Source organism: Ruditapes philippinarum, unplaced genomic scaffold (assembly GCF_026571515.1).
Source record: "Ruditapes philippinarum isolate M1 unplaced genomic scaffold, ASM2657151v2 ctg3862_1_1_1_1, whole genome shotgun sequence".
NCBI classification, from domain to species: Eukaryota; Metazoa; Mollusca; class Bivalvia; order Venerida; family Veneridae; genus Ruditapes; species Ruditapes philippinarum.
This window is the reverse complement of record NW_026858771.1, coordinates 170,287-194,406: the sequence shown is the minus strand read 5'-3', so window position 1 is coordinate 194,406 and position 24,120 is coordinate 170,287. Positions and strand designations below refer to the sequence as shown.

The 24,120-nt window shown below is 33.7% G+C and overlaps 1 protein-coding gene across 1 annotated transcript; it reads right to left on the bottom strand.

Annotated features, from left to right (window-relative positions):
• Nucleotides 1–2,505: 2,505 nt before the first annotated feature.
• LOC132754250 (myophilin-like) lies at nucleotides 2,506–23,509 on the bottom strand. Its single transcript, XM_060744873.1, has 4 exons — nucleotides 23,351–23,509; nucleotides 3,777–3,925; nucleotides 3,382–3,586; nucleotides 2,506–2,755 (listed from the first exon to the last, which is right to left on the bottom strand). Exons 1-4 carry the CDS (start codon nucleotides 23,399–23,401, stop codon nucleotides 2,579–2,581), a joined length of 582 nt encoding a protein of 193 aa, XP_060600856.1. The 5' UTR covers nucleotides 23,402–23,509; the 3' UTR covers nucleotides 2,506–2,578.
• Nucleotides 23,510–24,120: the final 611 nt, after the last annotated feature.

Here is a 24,120-nt window from a genome sequence, read left to right as displayed (position 1 = left end):
TATTTAATTTCTTGGCAAATTTTTAGTTTTAAGATTTTTCTACTTCTCATTCTATGTATATGGCAGAATTATTCCAATTTTGCAAATTTAACATGAACGTGTCAAAAACGTTTTATATGCATTAAATATTGGACTTATATTTGAAATATTAACGATTAACCTGGGGGGGGGGCATTTTTTGTCAAAGTACGCATTTAATTTCTATATTCGACTTATTCCACTCGTTAATAAAAAGGTGATGTGATGGGCTGCTAGAAAAAAATAGATAAAACTTGAGCAGCCGACAATTCTGACACTGGTAATACTATACAAACTTGCAAGTCTTATTTTACCTGCTGTTTTTGTAAAATTCATTTATCAATTTTGAGCATATCAAGACTGAAATTTCTAAAGTTAGTCGGCTATAAGTTCAGAGCTGGTTCAGTCTGCAAGGATGTGTAGCCTGGAATACATGAATCTCTATTTTCAACTTTGGCTAGATTATTTCGGTTCCAGCAGTAAAAGGTGCAGTCTTGCTAACAGTATAGCCATATGTACACAACTGCTTTTGATTTAAGCTCATTCAAAGTTTAAACAAATTCTATTACACAGTTTTCAATTTGCCTTAATGGTTATGTAACTGTATCATATGCCTTTAAACTTTCATTTGACATATTTTCTCAAGATGGAAAAGTTATCAATGCGATATGTGCACCGCAGTTACAACACAATAAACTTGATTCCAAATCACACGGCGTTCATCAATTCAATGCTATTTCACACAATCTGAAAATATAACTATGTCTATGAACTAAACAGTGTTGTACCGAATCTTGTTTTGTCCTGTAACTGCGTGTCAATAAAAACCTTTTCGATGCATTTTTTCACATTTACATTGTTTCTGTCATCAGAATTTTACAAATGATAGTTTAAAGCCTCAATTGTGGATAAAGGTATAATACGAATAAAAATAATAGTTAAAAGAATGAGCTTGATTTTCAGTCAGAATGTTAGCAAGTTTCAGAGCATTTTCCGTCATTTAAGCAAATACATTTCTACCTACAACGGTAGCATTTATAACAGTCACAAGAAAAGACACTCAGGGTATGAGACCTTAAATCAATGTTATTGTAAAACTGTAATCTGACAGTGGCAAAATAATAACACATATAGTACAAGTTTGCTTCTTTAAAAAGAAGCATGCGAGAGGTCTTTTTGCTGCTGTAGAAGATTTGTTTAATTCGAAAATATTTGGGGATATTTTTGCATAAACGACACAATGAATGGTTATAAATTACAATTATTTAACAAAATAGAATTTATTATATATATTGAATATAGTATCATAATGAAAGTTTGTTTTACACTTCATTTTTTAAATGTTTTGAATGATTATATGCCGGAGAAATGGACTTTTTTTCTCGGCGCATTAGGGGTACTTTTTCTAAAAGGGAACAATTTATGTTATGTCATCAAACTAAATTTAAAATAAATGATATACACATGTATATATATTAAAAGTAGTATCAAAATAAAAGTTTGTAATAAAATTCAATAAGCACATTTTCGGTTAATGGTTTGAAACATTCCCTATACATTTTCCAAAACGGGCATAAAGTTTGTTAATCAAACAATTTTAAGTCTAAAAAATGTTTATAACATTCGATTGGAATAAACAGTATATAAAGCTGCATGCCTCCAACTACAATATTTGAGGAAAATCTTGAGTAAAGTTTGTGCCATTTGCGCCAAAAAATCTCTGTTGCGTTATTTAGTCATACCGGTGTCGCGTAATAATCACACGGGCGTAATTTTACCACGGTTTACACATGTTTTTTAAAACTTGCCTGTAACTTTATTTACAAACAAAGCGCTGTGAAAATTGGTATAAATCTTCAGCATAGAACAATTATTTCGGTGCATGTATTTGAATATTCTGACAGTATTTATTTTCTCCAGAATATATGCGTGAAATTGAGCTAAATCGCCAAATTTTGCATCTTTCGTAGGGCATTTTGAAAAAACCTGCAAGGTTCTAAAAGTATTAAATTCATGAAAATAGATGCTTTTAAAACTTGTCAGGGGTGTTAAACTTTCTTTTTTGTCCACTGTTTTATTTCAAAATTGGCTAGAACTAATCTTAAGCTGTAGTTGAAAATGGCCAATTTCTCCGAAAACTAGGTCAAATTACCCGAAAATTTTGCCCGAAAGGGTACTATAAATTAAAAACTTGTCATTAATAATTGTTTTATTATAATCAACCCGATAGTATGGAGTGTTTCAAATAAAATTGCGTATAAAAATAACTTAAATTGATATATGAAATAAAATGGGGAAAAGAACTACCATGACAATGGACAAAAGAGTTTGTCATAAATGAGAACTGTACATATGTACTCTTTTCTATCAGTGCACAATAGAAAGTGGATGCCTCGTAAATAAATTGTGTTCGACTAAGTCGAACACAATTTATTTACGAGGCATTAAAACACTTTCACTTTATGAATTAAAAGCTTAACAATCAAACTTTGTTATTATGTTATTATGCCATTATGATGCGTGAGATATTTATAAAATAAACCGTCCAGATTTTATTATTCTAATCAACAATATGTCTTGCTTTTCCGAAACTTTGTCCAGCTTGAGACGCCCCCTTGTTGCTTCCCATTTGTAATCCAATCACATTTTGACCGGCTTTCAACTGTTCCTCCGTCCACTCGCGTGACTGGCGTTCAGATTCTTTTGGACCAATTCCTCTTCCGCCTCTGGAATTTACCTGAAGTCACAGACAAAAAAAAGTTAAGATTTTAGTAAATAAAGAACAAGTAGAGGTTAAATAGTTGATGGGCTCAACAGGTACGGTGCAAGAAGCTCGAAGAAAACAATTAAGAATATTTTAGAGTTCAAGGACGAATCTGTGCATCTTTAATTTTACTGACCAATTAGCCCCAATTATTTGTATTTATGAACGCCTAATTTAAAAGTTTATATGCAACATTAAAAGACACAATTACACAGTGCTGAAGGCGAATGTTGTAAAACTTTATAAGGTTTTTTTTTAGGAATTGAGTGTTAAACCGCACCGGCACAATGTAGGTCATTAGCGACTTTCAAGCTTTACCGGTGGAGGAAGACCTCGGGCGCCCTTCCTTGCATTACTTCAGGTACGAATGGGCATCTGAGTAGAACCACCCGCGTCTCGTAAGCTAGCTGGATAGCTCCCTCACATGAAAGAATTCAAAGTCCCTGTCGGGGATTCAAACCCACAGCGGTGCGGGACAAGTAGTTTTAAATCAATGATCTTAAACCTTCGGTCACGGGCGCCACCTCCCCCTCCCCACCCCAATCCCAAATAAAAGAAACCTTTTTAAGTGTAGTGTTAATACTAGAAGTAAGGCTTACCTTTCGTCCTAGAGCATGAATGGATAGGACAACTTGGGTAAGATTAGTTCTTTCGTAAAGGTCAACTGTTTGGAACGAATCATGTTTAGCAACGCCATAGTTTTCTATTGCCTGTAAGAAAACAGAAATATTCTCCATCTTTTTAAATGCCAATTTCTGCCTTTTTAGTGTTTTTATACTGGATGGTTCAATGGCTTTCATTAAGCTGGAAAAAAAACAAGAGCATATCTAAATAAAATAAACAATGTTAAATTCAAATGATCAAATTATGGTTTTGAAATAAATGCATAAATGAATAACACTAACACAAAATGGCACAACATCTAAAACCCTTGTTAAATTTAATATCGATGTAGGATATGTAATTTGGTCAAACAAACATGTAATATACTTACGCACAAAGAACGTAACCGTCTTCCAGGACTTCATAAACATTATCTGCACTTCCACTGGTGTTGATTGGTCCTTCACCGATCTCGGATATCAAATCGTTTATCCAAGCCATCGCTTCGTGTGCAACGGCATCGTCATATTTTGCGCTCATCTGCAAATGTAGCGGAAATTTATGGTTAATAAATACAGCACATGGTACCTTATATGATTTAACTGGGATCTTGTAAGAGTAGTTTTAACAAGAAAAAGAGAACAAGTTGTTGTCACTATCTTTCTTTTATTAACACGTTTTTTACACAATGTAAATTATGAATTTATCATTAAAATAGAATCATCCTAATGCACATACGTAAGAGTCGTGAAGTTTGTGACATCATTTCGAGTTTATATGTTTTGGTTGGGTTTTACCACTGCTAAGATAATAGCTTTATTGAAAGATTTTCTCAGGTGTCCTCGTGGTCATGTACGAACGGACACCTGGGTAGCACCAACAACATTGCGTTCGCTAGCTGAAAATAGCTTCCTAACTTGAAAATGCCTGTGGTTCAATTAGGAATTCGAACCCACGGTAATTAAAAATCAGTGGCCTTCACCATGAGTGCAAGGGGGTCGGTTCACATTAATATATGTACTCATCTCTTGTGAAGACATTATTCTCCATTTTAAAAAAAAGCTTGCTTCAATTATAATTTTAGATCTGAAGTTTTCACAAAATCATGTTTTTATTGCTTATTTTATTGCTGCGAAGATGTCGTTGTCGCCTTTATTGTTCAAATTGTGCATGGAAGGCAAAATTTCAACAAAATTTCAACAAAAAGTATCAAAAATTTGTCTAGTTTTAAACAATGTTACAATGAATATATAAAAGAAACACATATACATATTATGCAGATATTACAATGAATATATAAAAGAATCACATATACATATTATGCAGATATTTCTTTCGTATTTGTACTTGAGATTTAATAAACTATACTCTTATAATTTAACTGTATTTAATGATATATTTATACGATGAATTACTTCAACCTAATTATAATGTTATAACAATATTCGCATGGTATTCGTTAACTTTCTTACGCTGACATTAAGAAAACAAATGGTATATTTGCACTTTCAATCTGCCACGATTACAATTTGGTCGACGGGAAAGTCTGGTATTTTCGGTGAAAAAGATAGAATTTCAATTTTTAGCAGAATGCAAAGTAGCTCGTGAACAAAATACGCCCCTATCAGAAATGGCAATCGGCATGGTGGCAACCGGCATGGTTTTTTTTTAATATAAGAGGTTGATTTTGAATCATAGTGTTTCCTGTTTGTTTAATGTGCAGTTATCATTTACAGCTACTAGAAAAAAAATTAATGTCTGATCGTTAATGAGGATGGTTCGTGAAAATCCGGAAAATATCGGTACTTTCCGTGTAAACAAACGCTTTAGAAAGTCAAAATAAACTAAAAGAATTTATATATGATGTTGATGGACTCCAGAGAACCTTAATCAGAAATTTCGCGGTTATTCTTTCAGAAACACCAAAGAAATACATTGGATATAATTTAATAACAAAAACACGTAAATAACCAAAACAATATAAGTTAGGCCAAACGAATATGAAATGCTAACACATTGTGGTTTTATGTAAGAGACGTAGTTTGTGACAGATATGTACAGTCGAAAGATAAATGCGCGAATATTTTCAAATCATTTTAGCGCGACATTCCTATCTTATATTTATATTTATATTAGACATTTCCTCACCTGTTATAAATTCTTCTCTCTCGTAATTTATAATTTCTACTACTTCCACAATTCCACATAAAATACACAATAACTGTTCTTAATTTCATTTCACTGTTTATTTGTTGAAAATGTTCTAAATTTCTACTCTACAATTAATAATTAAAGTTACAGAGTTTTTCTTCCTCGCACATGGTTGATAAATCACTGAGAATTAACTCTCAAAAATCCCTATCCCGACTCTATCTCTTACAATCTCACTCTTGCATTTTGAATCTCGTTCTTCAATCTTCAATCTAGAATGCCCCCAGAAAATCTTGTCCCAGTATTTATATGAAATGCATTGTCTCTCCATATTTGGAGGTTACCATGGTGTTAATTGACAAATTTAAGCCTTCTATATTTATGACGACAAGTGTTGATCAAGTAACTGTACCAGAAACAAACAGACAGATTCCTGGAATATTTATGATAATAACCAATGATTGAGTTCCCTAAACATAACAATTGCAGGCCTCTTGTCCATAATTTATGCAGGTACCTGTTGACAGAGTTACCATACTAAAATCTCCCAGACTGGTACACAGTCTAGCCCCAACAGATTTATAGTAATAAATAATGACAACAAATGAGGTCTCAATTCTCATACAAAATCAATCATTAAATCAAACCTTAACCAGGTGCCTTGCTAAAAGCTTAATTGTCCCAATTAAGTTAACAACACCAAACAAAAATATAGAAATGAAACAAAAATCAGTGACTTTTCAACCAATCTTACTCCCAAAATGAAGAGAAGTTTAACGATAAAACATTCTCAATTAACATAATATACTCTGCATTAACTAAAATAAGCATTATTCAACTACGAAATTCTAAGAAAATACTAAATCTACAGAAATCTTACTTCTGTTAACGACAATTTTTTTCTGACTACAATTATACATTGAATACTCAAAACAAACTAATTAAATTTCTCAAACAGTTGTTCAAATTTTTACACCATGTTTTAATATCAAAATGAAACATATTTTGTCACTCAATTATATAATATAAATGTTCTGTTGCCCCTTTTTTTCTATTTCACAATATCCTAATTCAATCTTTCACACATTGTCTATTTCTTGCACACAAAGTCCTGGTGCCTATTTATTTCTTAATAAATTTTAACAAATGTGTAAGAATTCTTAAAAGGCACAAACTGAATATTAAATTTGTTTGGTAGTCGTCTCTATCATAGAGTCCTAAGTGCCAAAATATTAAACTTAATATTTATATATAACATAATTGAAATTAGAAAATGGCACTGATTGTTAAACTGAAAATAAAACACTTTAAAATCCAATTTGAACCAGAATCACACAATAATATTTCAATTGAAAAGAATCACAAGTTAATATTCCAATTCAGAATGAATCACAAATTAATATTCCTATTTTGAAATGAATAACAAATTAATATTCCAATTTGAACGAATCACAAATTAATTCCGATTGCGTTTTATATCCAAAATATATTTTTGTAAGAACAACGTTTAAAATTCCTCTTTTTTTCACTAGTATTTTCTTTACACTTTCATATTATTCCAATATTTATTCCCTACACAATTCTGAATGGTCGAAAACTCTGAAATGACTGCAAAATCTCAGAGTACCCTTATATACCCAACATGTACTCCTTTGAAATCAAAACTTATTGAAAGATATTTTACATGATGATTCTTTATGATCTTTATGTTCTGTGCTGGTATGGTATGTGTTGAGTCCTATTCCTTTTACCTCTTCTTACTTGTTGAAAATCTGATTCAGATGCCATCTTCTGCATTGTCTTAGTTTCTTCGATTTGTAATTTATTGTTATTCTTGTTGATCTTCGCCATATCTGATTGCCAATTTGTCATTTAATTTCCATGATAATGTTTCAAACTATCATGATGCATGATTTCCACATGGCCATTATCTGTCCTTAGACCCAGTCCATTTTGTGACCAACAGTGCATTTTGGAGATCGTTTTAGAAATGAACACTTCTTGCATTGCTTGATATGAATTTCAACACTGTGTCTTAGCTTAAACCAATAAAACTTGCATTTTATTTTTGACAAAGTTTTTGTAATTCCCAAATGAGCGCCTGTAACTGAGTCATGTGAAGATACCAAAATCTCTTTTTGTAAAACCTTTGGAACAATAAGAAGCAAAGCGGCCTCTCTTGTGTTGAGAATACTGTTACATTTTATAAACAGCACTCCATCTTTCATCACGAGCAAGTCATAGTTAAACCAGTAGTTCCTTATATTTGGAGAAAATCTAGCTTCCTTGTCCCCGGTAGTTTGTTTTCAATAACCCATGTTATAACAACTTCTAAATCTGGGTCTGTTCTCTGTAGTTTTGCAATTCTGACAGGTGAATAACAAGTAGTGTTGAACTGCATAAGACAACCCAAGTTAGATGCCTGAGCTTCATAAACTGATAAAACAACTTCGCAACCTAGTATGGAATTTACGTCCTTGTCAACCACTTGTTTGCTTCCAGTAACCCATGATGTCCCAAAACCTAAATCAAGGTCTGCTCTCTGTAATTTTGCCATTCCAATAGGTGAATAATTAATAGTGTTGAACTGCTTTAGACGACCCAAGTTAGATGTCTGAGCTTCATTTTCTGATGAAACAACTTCGCCACCTAGTATGGAATTTACGTCCTTGCCAACCACTTCTTTATTAATTTCACTGATGTTGAGATTGCTTCCACTTCTTCGACCATGCGAATGTAGACTTTCACGGAAACGAAGTCCACCAATGTGATATCGAAAATACCTCCTTGCCCTATTCATTCCATGGAAAAGTGATCTTAAACAACTCAATAATCTCATAACTTGCAGCTGCATTAACAAGAAAACATCATTCCAAAATGCCCAGTCATTTTGAGGTTTCACTCCTAACACAACAGGTTTGATACTTTTCCCTTTACCTATGTTTTCATCGATCAAGGGAACAACATTATCAAATTCGGCAAAATCTGACCAAGACTCATGTTTCATAATACAGGTTACACACCCTTTGCAAGGTAATTCTTCCAAAATTGTTTTTCCATCATAACAACTACACTCTTCTTGTTCACATGACATTCTAGAGAGACTGTAAAGATTTGCTTGTTTTCTCCAACTTCTATGTTCAATCCTAAAATTTAACTGTGACACATCTTCTAACCAGCGAGCCATTTGATCTGTCGGCGACTGGAATGACATTTACCATCGCAGACTCGAATAATCTGTCCTTAAAAGAAATTCTCTCCCTAAAAGGTAGTGTCTAAACTGAGTAATAAAAGTCACAACATCCAAAAGTTCTCTTCAAGTTGCACAGTACAGTCTTTTAGTTTGATAAAAGACTTAATGGCAAACATAAAAAGCTTCACCACATTAACTTAAAATTCCGCTTCCTGATGATCTATGGTGTAACCCTTTTAACTTACTGCTCCATTTAGTGAAATCATATTTAATATTATCATATATTTTACTAGATAATTTGCAGTCATCAATTTTCACTTTCTCTCAATTCAATTCAATTCAATTTGTTTATTGTATAATAAGGCCTCCGGCCCATACACAAGTATAATAATACACATGACATTTTCATAAAGTGCATTAATGTATAGGTAAGTAAATACAACACTGTGAACAATTAACAGAGGTTCATATATCGACATTTTGCCTATAGTACAACATAGTATACATGAAATTATAGAAAAACTGATAAGTACTGATCCCTTTCTTGTAATGCATAATATATATACATATTAGCAACATTGCGTATAATATGTTCATTTTCAGAAGACATTAGATTATTGAACTTGTAAATTGATGTATGTTCTATATATGTATTAGGAATATATTTACATCGAATATTACTATATAACGGACACAAAAACATGAAGTGGTATTCATCTTCAACACAACCTTCACAATACGGACAGTCTCTAAATTCCCTTTGAATACCAAAATGTCTACCCTTTTCTATCATAAGGGTATGACTAGAACTTCTAAATGCTGCAATGCACGTTCTAAATTTGTGTATATCAACAACATTTACAAACTTTTCAACTTTATATACTGTTTTATACTTAGCATAATAAAACAGTTTTGCGTTTTGATAACACCTATCCCTCCATTCCTGGATATACTGGTCCTTTAATCGTTGTACATATTGTAATAGAAACAAGTCAGGGTTGTCAACATTCTGGGCTTCCCACACATAAACATAGCCGTTTATATACAAGTGAGTTCGTAAATCAGTTACCCAGTTTTTATAACCAATATTGTCATAATACATCAGCATATTATAGCACATTCGTACATATCTGTCTTCAGGTAACTTTAACAAACGAAGCCAATATTTAACTACACGCTTTGCAGCATAAATGTACAATGGAAATCTACCTAAATCACCTAAAATTGCATCATTACATGCACCTTTGTTTACTTTCATAAACATTTTACAAGCAAAAATGTGTACATTTTCAATACAATTTGGTTTCTTAAGACCCCAAATTTCAGACCCGTACAATGCAATAGATGCAACCTTTGAATCAAATTTTTAAAAAACGTTGTATATGGAAGACATGGATAATTGTACAATGAACTGAGTAAATGCAACAATTCTTTTTTTGCCTTGAGTGACATGGCCTCTGCCATTTTATACATAGAAAGCTTACTTGAAAAATATATTCCAACATAAGTAAAACCATTAACTTCTTCTATGTCTACATCATTGTATTTCCATCGTTCTCTTACACTTAATCTACCTCCTCTTTTAAAAATGAGAACTTCTGTTTTAGCTGTATTAACAACTAGTTTACTAACTAAACAAAAATGTTTCAATATATTCAATTGCTTTTGTAGTCCGATAACTGTGTCAGAAATAAGAGCTATGTCGTCTGCAAACATGAGCAAAAATATTTCTACAAGATGAGGAAACAATTGTATACCCCTTGTTCTGTTCTTACATAACAGTGAGTATAGTTCATCAATAAACAATGCAAACATAATAGGACTCAAATTACAGCCCTGACGCAAACCGATGGGGGCATTCAAAGCTATTTGTTACACCATTGTTACTTTTAACACACGCTTTTACAGAAATATATATAGACTGTATTGCATTATACAAGTTACCTTTTATGCCACCTTTTCTTAAAATATCATACAATATTTTGTGATCTACAGAATCGAACGCTTTTTGAAAATCAATAAAAGCTACGTACAATGATTTCCTTTTCATACATAAATACTTACTTACAATGGCTTGAAGAATAAATGCATTATCTACAGTACAATATCCTGATCGGAAGCCCGCTTGGGCTTCACAAATTTTACAATAAGCATTCAGATAAAATGTTAAACGCTTTGTGATGATTGCAATATAAACTTTGCTCAAAACATCTAGTAAAGCTATACCTCGGTAGTTATTTGGGTTATTTACACTACCCTTTTTGTAAAGGGGTATCACAACTGTTTTTGTCCACTGCTTTGGAAATTCGCCTTTGAGAAACAATCTATTAAATAATTTTCGAATGAAAGGTAAAAGCACATTTACACAATAAACTAAATGCTGCGGTATAGTCACACCACCAACAGCTTTATTCAATTTCAAAGACTTTATACTATCATTTATTTCCTCGTCTGTGATACAGGAATTGAAAATTAATTGTTCAATATCATCAAAATCGTCATTTTCATTTTCAGCATTAATTCGTTCTTCATTCTCTGAATCAACATTGTTTACAACTGAAAAAAGATTGCTAAAATGATTAAACCAGTCGTCCAATGAAATGTTTGGCTCCGTTCTTGGTTTATTAGTTAGTTTTTTAACTTCGCCCCAAAACCTTTTCGAGTTACCAGTTGTACTTTCTAGTTTCGATAATGCATTTTTATCAAATGCAAATTTTTTGCGTTTACATATATTCTTATAAGCATGTTTACTATTTACATATAGCAATAAATCATGTTCACTTCGGCTTAACCGAAAACAATTCAAACGTTTTCTTGCATCAGTCTTTGCTCGTTTACAGTCAGTGTCAAACCATGACTTATAGTTCCTAGGTTTACCACCATAACGCTTCAATTTCTTAAATGCATTACTCCTGTTTACAATGTCATCTTCAAATGAACTTATAACAAAATTTATGTCGCTAGTGTCATCATTTAATAGTGTTTCTACATTATCAAAACTTCCATTTATTACATTTTCTGCTAAGTATCTATTATATTCCCTGCAATTGTCATCTGTCAGATTATATCTAATACATGTATTACTACCGGTGCCGTTTCTTTTAACACTATGAACAACATCTGGCACTTTCAGAGATAGCGCTAACGGGAAATGACAACTTTCGCTATTCTCTAAAATTTCAAAATTGCTGATAATATCAAACAAATTTCTAGACACTATGAAATAGTCAATAGTACTACTACCATTTTGGTTTAAGAATGTACATCCACTACTATGGGGACCGAACCGCCCATTAACTATGAAACACGAAAATGTTTGACAAAATGATATAAGCTGGCGCCCATTATCATTTACTATATTATCTGTTGCAAATCTATCTTTATGTACGTTGCAATCTTAGATATCGTGAAATTCATACAATTCTGGTATAAATACACTGAATGTAGTAAAATCAGGGAGACTGCCAGTACGTGCATTTAAGTCGCCATTTAACAGAAGCTCCGTATCTATATATTCTGTGCTAATACTTTCTTCTAATTGCTCAAAGCCTGACCGTAAGACGTCATCATAAAACGGGGACTTGGGAAGTGGAATATAAATAGCAACGTATAAAACATTTCGAGGTGTATCAAATAACAGCTTTTCAATAAGAAGTATTACACCATACTTAAAATTCTCACATACGCGTTTTACATACTTTGAAAGTTTACTTTTAATTACTACAGTGACACCTTCCATTGGTCTTCCGCCAGTTTTAGATCGTTGAGCTTTACAAGAATATGAAACATGATCTGTAAAATATTCATCACAAACGTCAGCGTTCATATCCCATGTTTCTTGAAAACTTATTAAGTCATAAGATAAAAGCATTTCAGATAATTCAAAACCAGTTAATTTGGACTTTAATCCTTCAATATTCCAACTCAGTAACTTTATGTTCGCACATATACTAGAAAATGATTGTGCTGGACCTTGACCGTTGTCCTATTTTCGAAAAGGGCTACCCCCATTTCCAGTTATAGAAGGTGTTGCCTCCATGCTCTCTTCGATTAGCGAATCAGCTGTGTGATTATCTGATTGACGAGTACCGCGCCGAAATACACGAGGTCTAGGTTCAGATCCAGGGTTAACTTTTGCATATGTCACCAACTTGTTGCCTTTAAAGTAACCATTTAAGCCCTTTAATTTTGCTTGTTTAAGTTCTTGGCGCTGTAGAAATGAACGATCGTTTGAAATTCGTATACCCTTAATGCGCAACTTGTCTCTAAATTTGAATAGTCTAAATTTGTCGTCGCTATTTGCAAACTGAACAATAACCATTCTATCAATACCCTGATTAGTATCAACTACACCAACACGCTTTGCTTTTACTAAAGTATTACTATCAAATTTGGCTTCGATCGTATCAGCTTTCTTTTAATACTTCATCTTCACATAGCTTTTATAAACTGTAATCATCAGATTCTTTCTATTTCAAACAAAAAATTCTCATCGAACTCTTTAGCCTCTCGGATTCTGAAATAAGCAACTGTTTTTCAATATTCCGTAAACACGAATCTCTTTTATCTTCACCATATGACACAGCTTCCATATCGCCAGCTAGTACTTCTTGGTCATACCGCAAAACATCAACTTTCTCTTCGATAAATCGCATTCTGCCATCAATTTCCTTCTGATTAACTTCAACCTTGTCGACCTTTTTGCGCATTAAACTCAACTCTGACTTCATTAGAATAATCTCAGACTTAACACCCCTTACTTCATTTTTTACTTCACTTATTTCATTCCGAGTCTCTCTAATAGCATCCAAGACAGCTTGTGTATTTTTATCTGTTACGCCACTTCCGGGTCCCGGATTCAACTCTATGTCTGCTGCTAAAATTAATAGTCTTTTACCATATGCATAGTACGTGTTAGGTATTCACTGTTGTAATTGATTTAGTGTTTTGTAACCTAATGTTGTTACCTAAAAATATAGTGGTCATGTGCCTATGTAATAAAAACTAGTACAACAACAACAACACGTGTTTCTCAATCCAGAGTAAAACGAATGTTCAATCCCCTTAGAACCTTATTGACCCCTAAAATCTACAGTGGCGACGAGGAAAACGTTATAGCAAATTATCTGCTAAATGGTTTTGTGGTTCTAAGAACATTATATGCAACGAAATAACTGAACTTTGTTGTATCCGAAATTGATTATCCGAAATCATGTCATCCTTAATTGGCAAAATTGATCCATTCGACTTTAGTGGCGAATCCTGGACTTGTTATATGGAAAGACTAGATCAATATTTCATAATTAATGATGTTGCTGATGACAAAAGGGTACCAGCTCTCCTGGCCCTGGTAGGGTCTAAAACTTACTCAACTTTAAGAGATTTGACATCTCCAGCTTTACCAAAGGACAAGTCATACGCTGAGTTAACAAACACTATTATCGAGCCACTTCAATCCTGCTCCACTTGTTATTGCTGAAAGGTTCCGTTTCTGGAAGCGCGACCAAAGGGCCGACGAAAGTATTAGTGATTTTAATGTGAATTTACGAAAGCTTTCACAACATTGTAAATTTGGAGAGGGATTAAATGATGCACTTCGAGATAGACTAGTTTGTGGGTTGACAAATGTAAATATTCAGAAACGACTCTTGAGTGAGAAAGATTTAACGTACGAGAGGGCTCTTCAGTTATCTATCTCTATGGAATGTGCACAAAAGGACGTTAAAGAGTTGCATCAAACAGCAGGCGGCGCTGCATCTATGCATAAAGTGGCATCTAGTTTTAACAAGAAACCTGTACAAATAAAAAAGGACCTGATTCAAAGGGAATGTTACAGATGTAATCGTAAAAAAAACCACACCCCAGATGCTTGTCGTTTTAAAGATGCGATCTGTAACTTTTGTGGTAAAAAGGGACATATTTCGCCTGCATGTAGGACAAACAAGTTTGACAATGTTCCAAAAAAGCAAAAAGGACATAAAAGTAAAAATAAAAAAGGGCAAGTTCGTGGTATAGAGGAAGATGATTTAGATCTTGGACATTGCTTATTTCAAATGGATCACGATGATCAGGGAAATTATAAGAAAGTTATCTGGGTAACTCCTACTGTGAATGGACAAATCTTGAAAATGGAACTAGACACAGGTTCGGGTGTGTCGGTAATATCTAAGGAGGATTGTTTTTAGACTCTGGCCAAGTGCGGAATTGGAAAAAAACTGATATACAACTGAAAACCAATTCTGGGGAAGTGTTGAAACCAGTTGGATGCATGAAATGTACAGTAGAACAAAATGGGCAATGTGAAATGTTGAACTTGTATGTAGTGGAACATGGTAGTAGACCGTTGTTCGGACGCGAGTGGTTACGGAGGTTACAGTTGAATTGGCATGAAATTAAGTCACTCAATTCAGAGTGAATAGTATTGATGTCAATGAAAAAGTTAAAAATTGAAGTCTAAATATGCAAATGTTTTTTCAAAAGTACTTTAGGCAAAGTAACTGGCTACAAAGCTACTTTAAAACTGAAGCCGAATTCAAATCCAAAATTTATTAAAGCTAGGACTGTGGCATTTGCAGTAAAGCCTAAAATTGAAGCTGAGTTAGAACGTTTAGTAAGTGAAGGTGTTCTTGAAAAAGTTACTCACAGTGAATGGGCTACTCCTATAGTACCAGTTCCTAAGTCAAATATGTGGTGATTTTAAAGTCACCATCAAGCCAGTCTTAGAAGTCGACCAGCATCCTCTTCCACAAATTGAACATATCTTCGCATCTCTAGGGAAAGGCAAGAAATTCTCTAAAATTGACTTAAAAAACGCGTACTTGCAACTTGAAGTTGATGATGAAAGTAAGAAGCTCTTAACGATATCAACTCATAAAGGTTTCTCTTTACGGTACAACCCGTCTTGTTATTCGCGCACCGTATGTGGCTCTCCGCGCCAAGCTATATTTCAACGGTTAATTTGAGCAGATCATGGAAGACATCTCTAATGTTCATTATCTCTTTTGATATGATCATAACGGGATCTGATGACAAGGAACATCTTGAAATCCTTGAACAAGTATTAAAGAGGTTAGACGAGTATGGTCTTCGCGTAAATGTAGAGAAATGTAAGTTTATGGAGCCAAAAGTTGAATTTTGTGGGCATGAAATTGATGCGGATGGACTCCACAAGACAGATGCAAAAATTGCTGCAATTGTAAATGCACCTGAAATTAAGAATGTGAAAGATCTGAGATCATTTTTAGGTCTAGTACAGTATTATGCCAAATTCCTTGAAAATCTCTCAACAATACTACATCCATTACACCAATTACTACAGAAAAATGCACGTTGGAAATGGACAAGTGATTGTGATAAGGCAGTTCAGACAGTCAAGAAAATGATCACGTCAGATCTTGTTTTGGTCAATTATGATCCAGACTTGCCAGTTATTTTAGCTTGTGACGCGAGTTCTTTTGGACTTGGTGCCGTACTAAGTCATAGACTGCCGAATGGAACAGAACGACCAATTGCCTTTGCGTCTCGTAGTCTCTCATCCGCGGAGAGAAACTATAGTCAAATAGATAAAGAGGGCTTATCGATAGTTTGGGGAATTAAGAAATTTCATCCATATGTATTTGGTCGAGAGTTTCTGTTGATTACGGATAATAAACCTCTCTTGTCGATTTTTGGTCCGAAGAAAGGCATTTGTTCGACTACAGCTGCTCGACTGCAACGATATGCCTTATTTCTCAGCGGATACCGTTTCGAAATTCAGTATAAGTACACAAAGCATCACGGTAACTGTGACGGATTATCTAGATTGCCATTGCAGTATGTTGAAAGTCATCAGTTAGATGAAACTGACATATTTTACAGTCACCAGTTTGATAAATTACCTATTACAAGCAATCAAGTTGCTTTAGCAACACAAAGAGACTTAGTTCTGTCAAAAGTGTATGAACATGTAATCAAAGGACATGAAATAAGTGAAATGTCAAGAGTGTATGAACCTTACAAAACTAGATTCAAAGAACTTTCTGTATACCAAGGTTGCCTAATGTGGGGTATACGATTAGTCATTCCACAAACATTAAGACAAGCTGTTCTTAATGAGCTACATGTTGGACATGTTGGTATAGTTAAAATGAAGTCCCTTGCTCGTAGCTATGTGTATTGGCCCGGAATAGACACTGATCTAGAGAGCATCGCACAGTCGTGTTATGGGTGCATGATGTCAAAGTCCAGTCCACCGGAAGCACCGATACATCCGTGGGAATATCCTACTAGTAGACCATGGTCTCGAGTTCATGTTGATTTCGCAGGTCCATTTATGGGATACATGTTTTTTGTGTTAGTCGACGCTTATTCAAAGTGGCCAATAGTTAAAATTATGCAAACAACAACCACTTCGAAGACAATAGAGATTTTGCGATCAATATTTGCAGATTTAGGTATTTGCGATGAACTAGTGAGCGACAATGGACCTCAGTTCATTAGAGATGAATTTCAGAAATTCTTAAGTCAGAATGGTGGTGTTAAACATATTAGAGGAGCACCAATATCATCCAAAAACAAATGGACGGGCGGAGCGATTTGTGCAAAACATTTTAAACAAGAATTAAAAGCTTCTAAAAAATGACTCTGGAACTTTACAGACAAAATTATCTAGATTTTTCAATGCAGTATATAGAAATAGTGGAGCATTAGCACAACAAAGGAGACACCTGCAAAAGTATGCTGATGTTGGGCGTACACTTACTACTCGTTTCGATAAATTCAGACCAAGTTTACAAAAATCGGGTTGAGAAAGCGCAATCGAAAATGATAAGATCTACATCTGATAGAAATTATTTAGTGGAGGATACTGTTATGATACGTGATTATCGTGAAAAGTATGAAAAATGGATTCCAGGAGTAATTAAAACGCAAACTGGTCCGGTCTCATATAGAGTAGAAATTAGTCCTGGTGTATCATGGAAACGGCACGCAGAATCAGATTCGAGCAGCTGATGTTTTATCCGTCAAGGTTACAGTCACAAGATCCTAATTTTTGTAGTGACTGAACGACCATCTGAGATTCCGGCTGAAGTTGTTAAGCAACCAACAAAAGATACCAGTTGTTTCCTGAACTTCTGCAAATCTGCCTGTTCCTGAGCTTCGACGTTCAAGTCGCATAATAAAGAAACCTGATAAGTTAAATTTGTGAATCAAATCAGTGTTAAAGGGGCATAATAATCCCCTAAGTGTGAATTGTGTGCTAATGAAAGAATCATGTCAGCAGATATTTTTATTTTAATCAAGTTTAATGTTCATAAAAAATGGTGTACATTTAGTAAAAAGAAAGTTTTGTACTGAAGTCTATTGGAGACACTGATCTTTAGTGAATACATATATTTAGTTGCTACTTTAGTTTTCTGGATAACAATGATTATACAATCAAAGCTTTTGTTTTAAACGTTTTTTCTTTTAGTGTTGTACCTTATTTTGTGCTGTAATTGTTATAGAGTTCTGTTACTTGTACAAAGTTAAGCACATGTGTTTATACAAATGATACAGTGTTTATTTGGTTAGAACTATTGAACACTTACTTTCAGTTAATTAACAAGAGTGACATTTATCAAGCAGTAAATGATAACTGTTAAATAAGTATGGGGGTATGTTAGGTATTCACTGTTGTAATTGATTTAGTGTTTTGTAACCTAATGTTGTTACCTAAAAATATAGTGGTCATGTGCCTATGTAATAAAAACTAGTACAACAACAACAACACGTGTTTCTCAATTCAGAGTAAAACGAATGTTCAATCCCCTTAGAACCTTATTGACCCCTGAAATCTACAGTACGCACCATAGATAAATTGCATACAGTCGCTAGATGTACTGCGAGATGTAGAAGGCATATTAACACTATCACATAAACTGATGTCCGGTCTTGCAAAGTTGTCGATACAGAGCTTATTGCCCCACGAAACCCCGTACAAAGCAAGAAAACATAGAAGGAAGAATACATTGACCACAAAACTTTTCAGATGTATGGCAGTACTAGAATGTGTCCGCTTATATTTCCCATACTTCCTTTGCCTCGTACATGTTCTGTATGTACCGATTCTAACCCTATATGCCATTAAGTCAATCCCCATCGTTATTTTTTCGAGGTTACAGCAATACTCGAATTTGTGGTCCTTTTACGCTTCCGTAGAAAAATAAACCAATACTATACTGTCACAGGTATGATAGTTTATAATAATCTATCTACTGGACAATAGCATTTTGTTACGGGTGACTGCTCCACACTGTTAGTCAATATATATGTATGTATGATATTTACCAATATTTACCAATTCAATTCAATAATTATCCTTCCATTATTTTATTATATCCTATCCAAACTCTAAGACAAAATAACCACAATAATGTCCATCGAATATATAACACACAGATGTCAGATTTATACTATTCAACGCTGTATAACCATAAAAAATTAAGGAAATTCCTTGACCTCAAAAATAAACGTCCGACCTATACTTGCACTACACTCTTTCAATAAATCTAATTGATTTAATTCATGCAAATATCCAAATAATGACCCCTTGGTCAATTTTACATTTCTATCAAAAGTTAACTAATCTAATGGGAATTGAATTGCCTCGAACTTCCCTATGGGATACTAGCACACTTCCCATAAACACTTTATCTGCTGGCTATTTATTTTCCGAAAAGCAGGAGATGCCTACTGATGAATTAATTGTTCCAAGATTTATTGCTTTACCAGGTTTAACAATGTCTGAATTTACTTGAATTGATACCTTTGACCGTGTTATAATTTTCACAAATTTTAATGGCACCTTCTCCACAATTTCTTTTTTCCATTAACCCTCATTTAATTCCAATCAAGCAATAAATTAAGAAATATTTTTCATTTAAAGTCTTATCCTATTCATCTATCTTCATGAATATGTGCAATGAAAACAGTGTACTTAAAAGTCTGACAAAAATTCACACTGACCAACTATAATTTATAATCCATCTATGTCATTAATCCTCTGTAGATAATGATTCACAATTTTATCTCTCTGTAACATGGCTTCTTGCTCTGTTTTTCTAATAGCTACTTCTAATTTTCTGTTTTCTTCTTCTGCAATTTTCAGTTTTTCATGTAATAACTGAGTTTTTGATACAAATTGTTCTTCCACAATAATTGAAGCTGCACCGGTTTGTTTCTTTGGTCCCATTTTATTAATTTTATAATGTACAGTTCAAATAAATGTCTCTTCAGATAGTCACTTTAAAACCTTTTCTAAACGTGTTAAAGTCCAAACATCCCGTTCGCTGCCACCAGTGTTATAAATTCTTCTCTCTCTCGTAATTTATAATTTCTTCTACTTCCATAATTCCACATAAAAATACACAATAACTGTTCTTAATTTCATTTCACTGTTTATTTGTTGAAAATGTTCTAAATTTCTACTCTACAATTAATAATTAAAGTTACAGAGTTTTTCTTCCTCGCACATGGTTGATAAGTCACTGAGAATTAACTCTCAAAAATCCCTATCCCGACTCTATCTCTTACAATCTCACTCTTGCATTTTGAATCTCGTTCCTCAGTCTTCAATTTAGAATGCCCCCAAAAAATCTTGTCCCAGTATTTATATGAAATACATTGTCTCTCCATATTTGGAGGTTACCATAGTGTTAATTGTCAAATTTAAGCCTTCTATATTTATGACGACAAGTGTTGATCAAGTAACTGTACCAGAAACAAACAGACTGATTCCTGGAATATTTATGATGATAACCAATGATTGAGTTCCCTAAACATAACAATTGCAGGCCTCTTGTCCATAATTTATGCAGGTACCTGTTGACAGAGTTACCATACTAAAATCTCCCAGACTGGTACACAGTCTAGCCCCAACAGATTTATAGTAATAAATAATGACAACAAATGAGGTCTCAATTCTCATACAAAATCAATCATTAAATCAAACCTTAACCAGGTGCCTTGCTAAAACTACAACACCATCGACGCAAACATTTATACATTTATAACATTTATACTTGACTGAAAACCAACGGGATTCTCATCGTATCGCTTTCAATAAACGAGTGGAAATTAAATACATTCTTTTATAACCACCGTCAGGATTTAATCACGAAATGAGAGGAACGGAAACAATCCCTTTATTTACCAGCTTTAATCAATAAGCTTGATTATTTTATACGCGTCCAGTAATGTATCTTTAATTTGTCTCAATAAATGCACCTTATGGCAATTAAAAATAGTTTCTTATTTGGTTTCAGTTTTGCCCCGAGAAGAAAAACGCACCTTTTAAACCCCAAGAGTCACTAAGAACAAACATTTACCAACCAAGAGTTTTTCGATAGTATTTGGTATAGAAACAATATAAACTGCACTGCCCGAGCATGACCCGGTCACCCAAAGGTGTTCATCCGAGCAGTTTTTTCTTGAGAAGGCACAGTCATTGGCCTTCCTAAAGCAACCTAGTGAATGAGTGTAATGCCACTGACGGAAATCGAGCCCATAATGCAAATGGCAAATATCCTTCTGAACCCCTAAAATACAGTCTAACGTCTTCAGAAACAACAACTTTTGGTAGACACACATGTTGGTTGTCGCTGAGTGCTAGTGGTGTTGCTCCATAAAGGTTAGATATAAAAGTCTTTCTACGGGAATTTTGAAAAGGTAATTGCTTTACCAAGGGGTCTCTTTGTGGAGGTTTTTCGGGTGTAAATAGATTTGCCATGTTGTTTAATTAATTATATGTTTGTACTGAATATCATTAATAATATTATATTTACAGAGAGATACTAGAACACCGACAAAAACCTGTAACAAACACCTTTCTACCGGGATACGGACAAAAGCCCCTCCCCCCCCCGGACGAAAGCCCCCCCCCCACCCCCGTCTAAAAATGACAAGGTGGACAAAAGCCCCCCATGAAATTTACAAATAGGACAAAAGCCCCCCCCCCCATAAAAAAGGAAAGGTAGGACAAAAGCCCCCCCCCATGGTCAATCAAATTTACATATAGTGTATTAAAGTTGTGTTTTTTATGTGTTTAAAAGATATGTATGGACATCATATGTAGGTGACATAAAGCTAAGGATATTGAATTTGATCCCTTTACAAATTTACAAAAGTGATTAAACATTACTACTCTTCTGACCCTTGTTGTGTATATGAAAAGCTATGAATTCAGTATCGCATGCATGCATTATTTCATCTGTTATCATATTCTTTGTTATCACTTCAATATATACATTATAAATAAATGCATACAATTAAATATAGATTATGGGGTAAACCCAAAATGACATAATTTTAACTATTTTTAGAACAAATCACGTGACGTAAAGTATACCCGATTTTTGTACGTTAGACAATGATTTTTCTAATATTCTGATATTTTATAACCCTGATGAAGACTCGTGAGAGTCGAAACGTCGGTTATCATCATTAAATAAACCTTAAAACTTATCCTGTGTTGATTGTTTGTTCCACTTTTATTGTTTCTCTTGTATTATAAATAAACATTAAAACAAATTCTTTTCATTTTTATTTAAAAGTTTGTGTGAAATTTGATGAATTTGAGCACCTGTGCATGTGAAAAAAAGATGGGGGGGGCTTTGTCTTTTGATTGGGGGGGGGGGCTTTTGTCCTATGTGTAAATTTCATGGGGGGGGGCTTTTGTCGATATGAACCACTATTTTGTAGGTGTTTTTACCTTTTTAAAGAAATACAAATTGCAGTGCGTCTATCATACCCTTTACAAATAAATGACGTAAGAACTAATTATCGGAAACGGGAGCAATGCCACCGAACATTAACAAAGAGATTCAATTTGCACACCGATTAATGTCTACAAAAAAGTTCATATCTTAACTTTAAAATTGTAATGTCAAAATGTAAAACTAATTACATTCTTTAATCACCTGGCTAATACTTGACTATCAGTAAAACCAATTTCTTTCTCTTTTTGATACACTTTTTATTTATCTAAATGACCAATGGTAATATCAAAATTTAATGTTGAAATGAATACATTTTTGTAGCAATTTTTTTAAAAAAGAATGTTCCATTTGAACACAGTTCATAGTGGTTTCAAGATCCTGTGGAAACCCCTGTGGATAATTTTCACTAATTTATTCAAGTATTATGGTGAACGCCCTGCGGCATTATCACTCAGAAGCGATAACAGTCACTTTCCCGCTCAAACAGGTTTGTTAATTATCGCTTTAAAACATTTTCGTCTATATAAAATAGGCTGTAAAACCGATCTGTTCGTTTGGGATTACCAACTTCTGATAAATTACTAGTGGACAGTAGTAATTGATTTCTGATGTACAGCATATTTATTCAGTCACGTCCGTCGGCATGTTTTAACAAAAATAACATCTTATACATGCAGACGACATGCATTAAAACCCACGCAGAAGAAGCGTGCATACTTTAAAAAAAAACATCAAAACAGAAAAAAATAGTATTTCAATTCATTCGTGTAAAGTTTAATACATGTTCAACGTGTGAACCGCGTTTTCTTGCGTTATCGCTCGATATTTTTGAAAAAAATTGTAATATTTTATGAAGAGATTAGATACATAAATTTAAACACAAACCTTGGCTTGAGCCTCAGCGGTAAATCCATATCCTTTAGGTCTATCAGCCATTCTGAATCAATTTATCCAATTTAAACCAAGAGGTGAAAAGACAAAATGTACTTATTGAAATTATTGAGCGAGTGGACCATCGTACAGGATGAATCACGAGGCGGGACTGACGGAGTGATCACGTGACATGGTTTCCGCGTTACGATTGGTAACTTTGAAGAGTGAATACTGCAAAAATATCTTAAAAATGTTGATAAACTAATATTTGGTTGACTAGGACTAAAGAAATAGAACCGTCCTATACTTATAAAACCGCTGCATTCTTTTTTTTTATTAACATTTGATGTTAAAAAGAGTACATGCGCGTAGGTAGGTAAACTTAAAGCAGTGACGTACTATTTTTACACATTTTTGTTTGTTGTTTATCTGTATAATAAAAAAATTACCTTATATGGCTTTAAGCATGTAAAATTCTATCGATTAGGTTCTATCAATTATTTGACATGCCAGTGCATTTAGCTATATATTTGACACCATGATATATATCTATCTGATAAGCATAAAGATAAAAAAAAATAAAGTAACAATTAAGACAGATAAACACCCAGTGTCAATCAATTTATGCTAGTTAATATGTATTATTTTGTATGTGACGTTACATGATTATAATGAAAAAAGTCTATGTAATTGATAGCAAAACGAGAAGAATTTTATAAGACTCGTCTTTCGTTCGATCTCACCCTTTTCCATTATATAAAAAATATTTTATTTGTTGATTA

What these genes read in the sequence shown, in the direction of transcription:
- LOC132754250 (XM_060744873.1), bottom strand. Translation starts at nt 23,401, where the DNA reads ATGGCTGATAGACCTAAAGGATATGGATTTACCGCTGAGGCTCAAGCC. An exon ending in CCGCTGAGGCTCAAGCCAAG is followed by an intron (nt 3,926 to 23,350) that starts GTTTGTGTTTAA and finishes CTACATTTGCAG; the next exon opens with ATGAGCGCAAAATATGACGA. An exon ending in GACGGTTACGTTCTTTGTGC is followed by an intron (nt 3,587 to 3,776) that starts GTAAGTATATTA and finishes TTTTTTTTCCAG; the next exon opens with CTTAATGAAAGCCATTGAAC.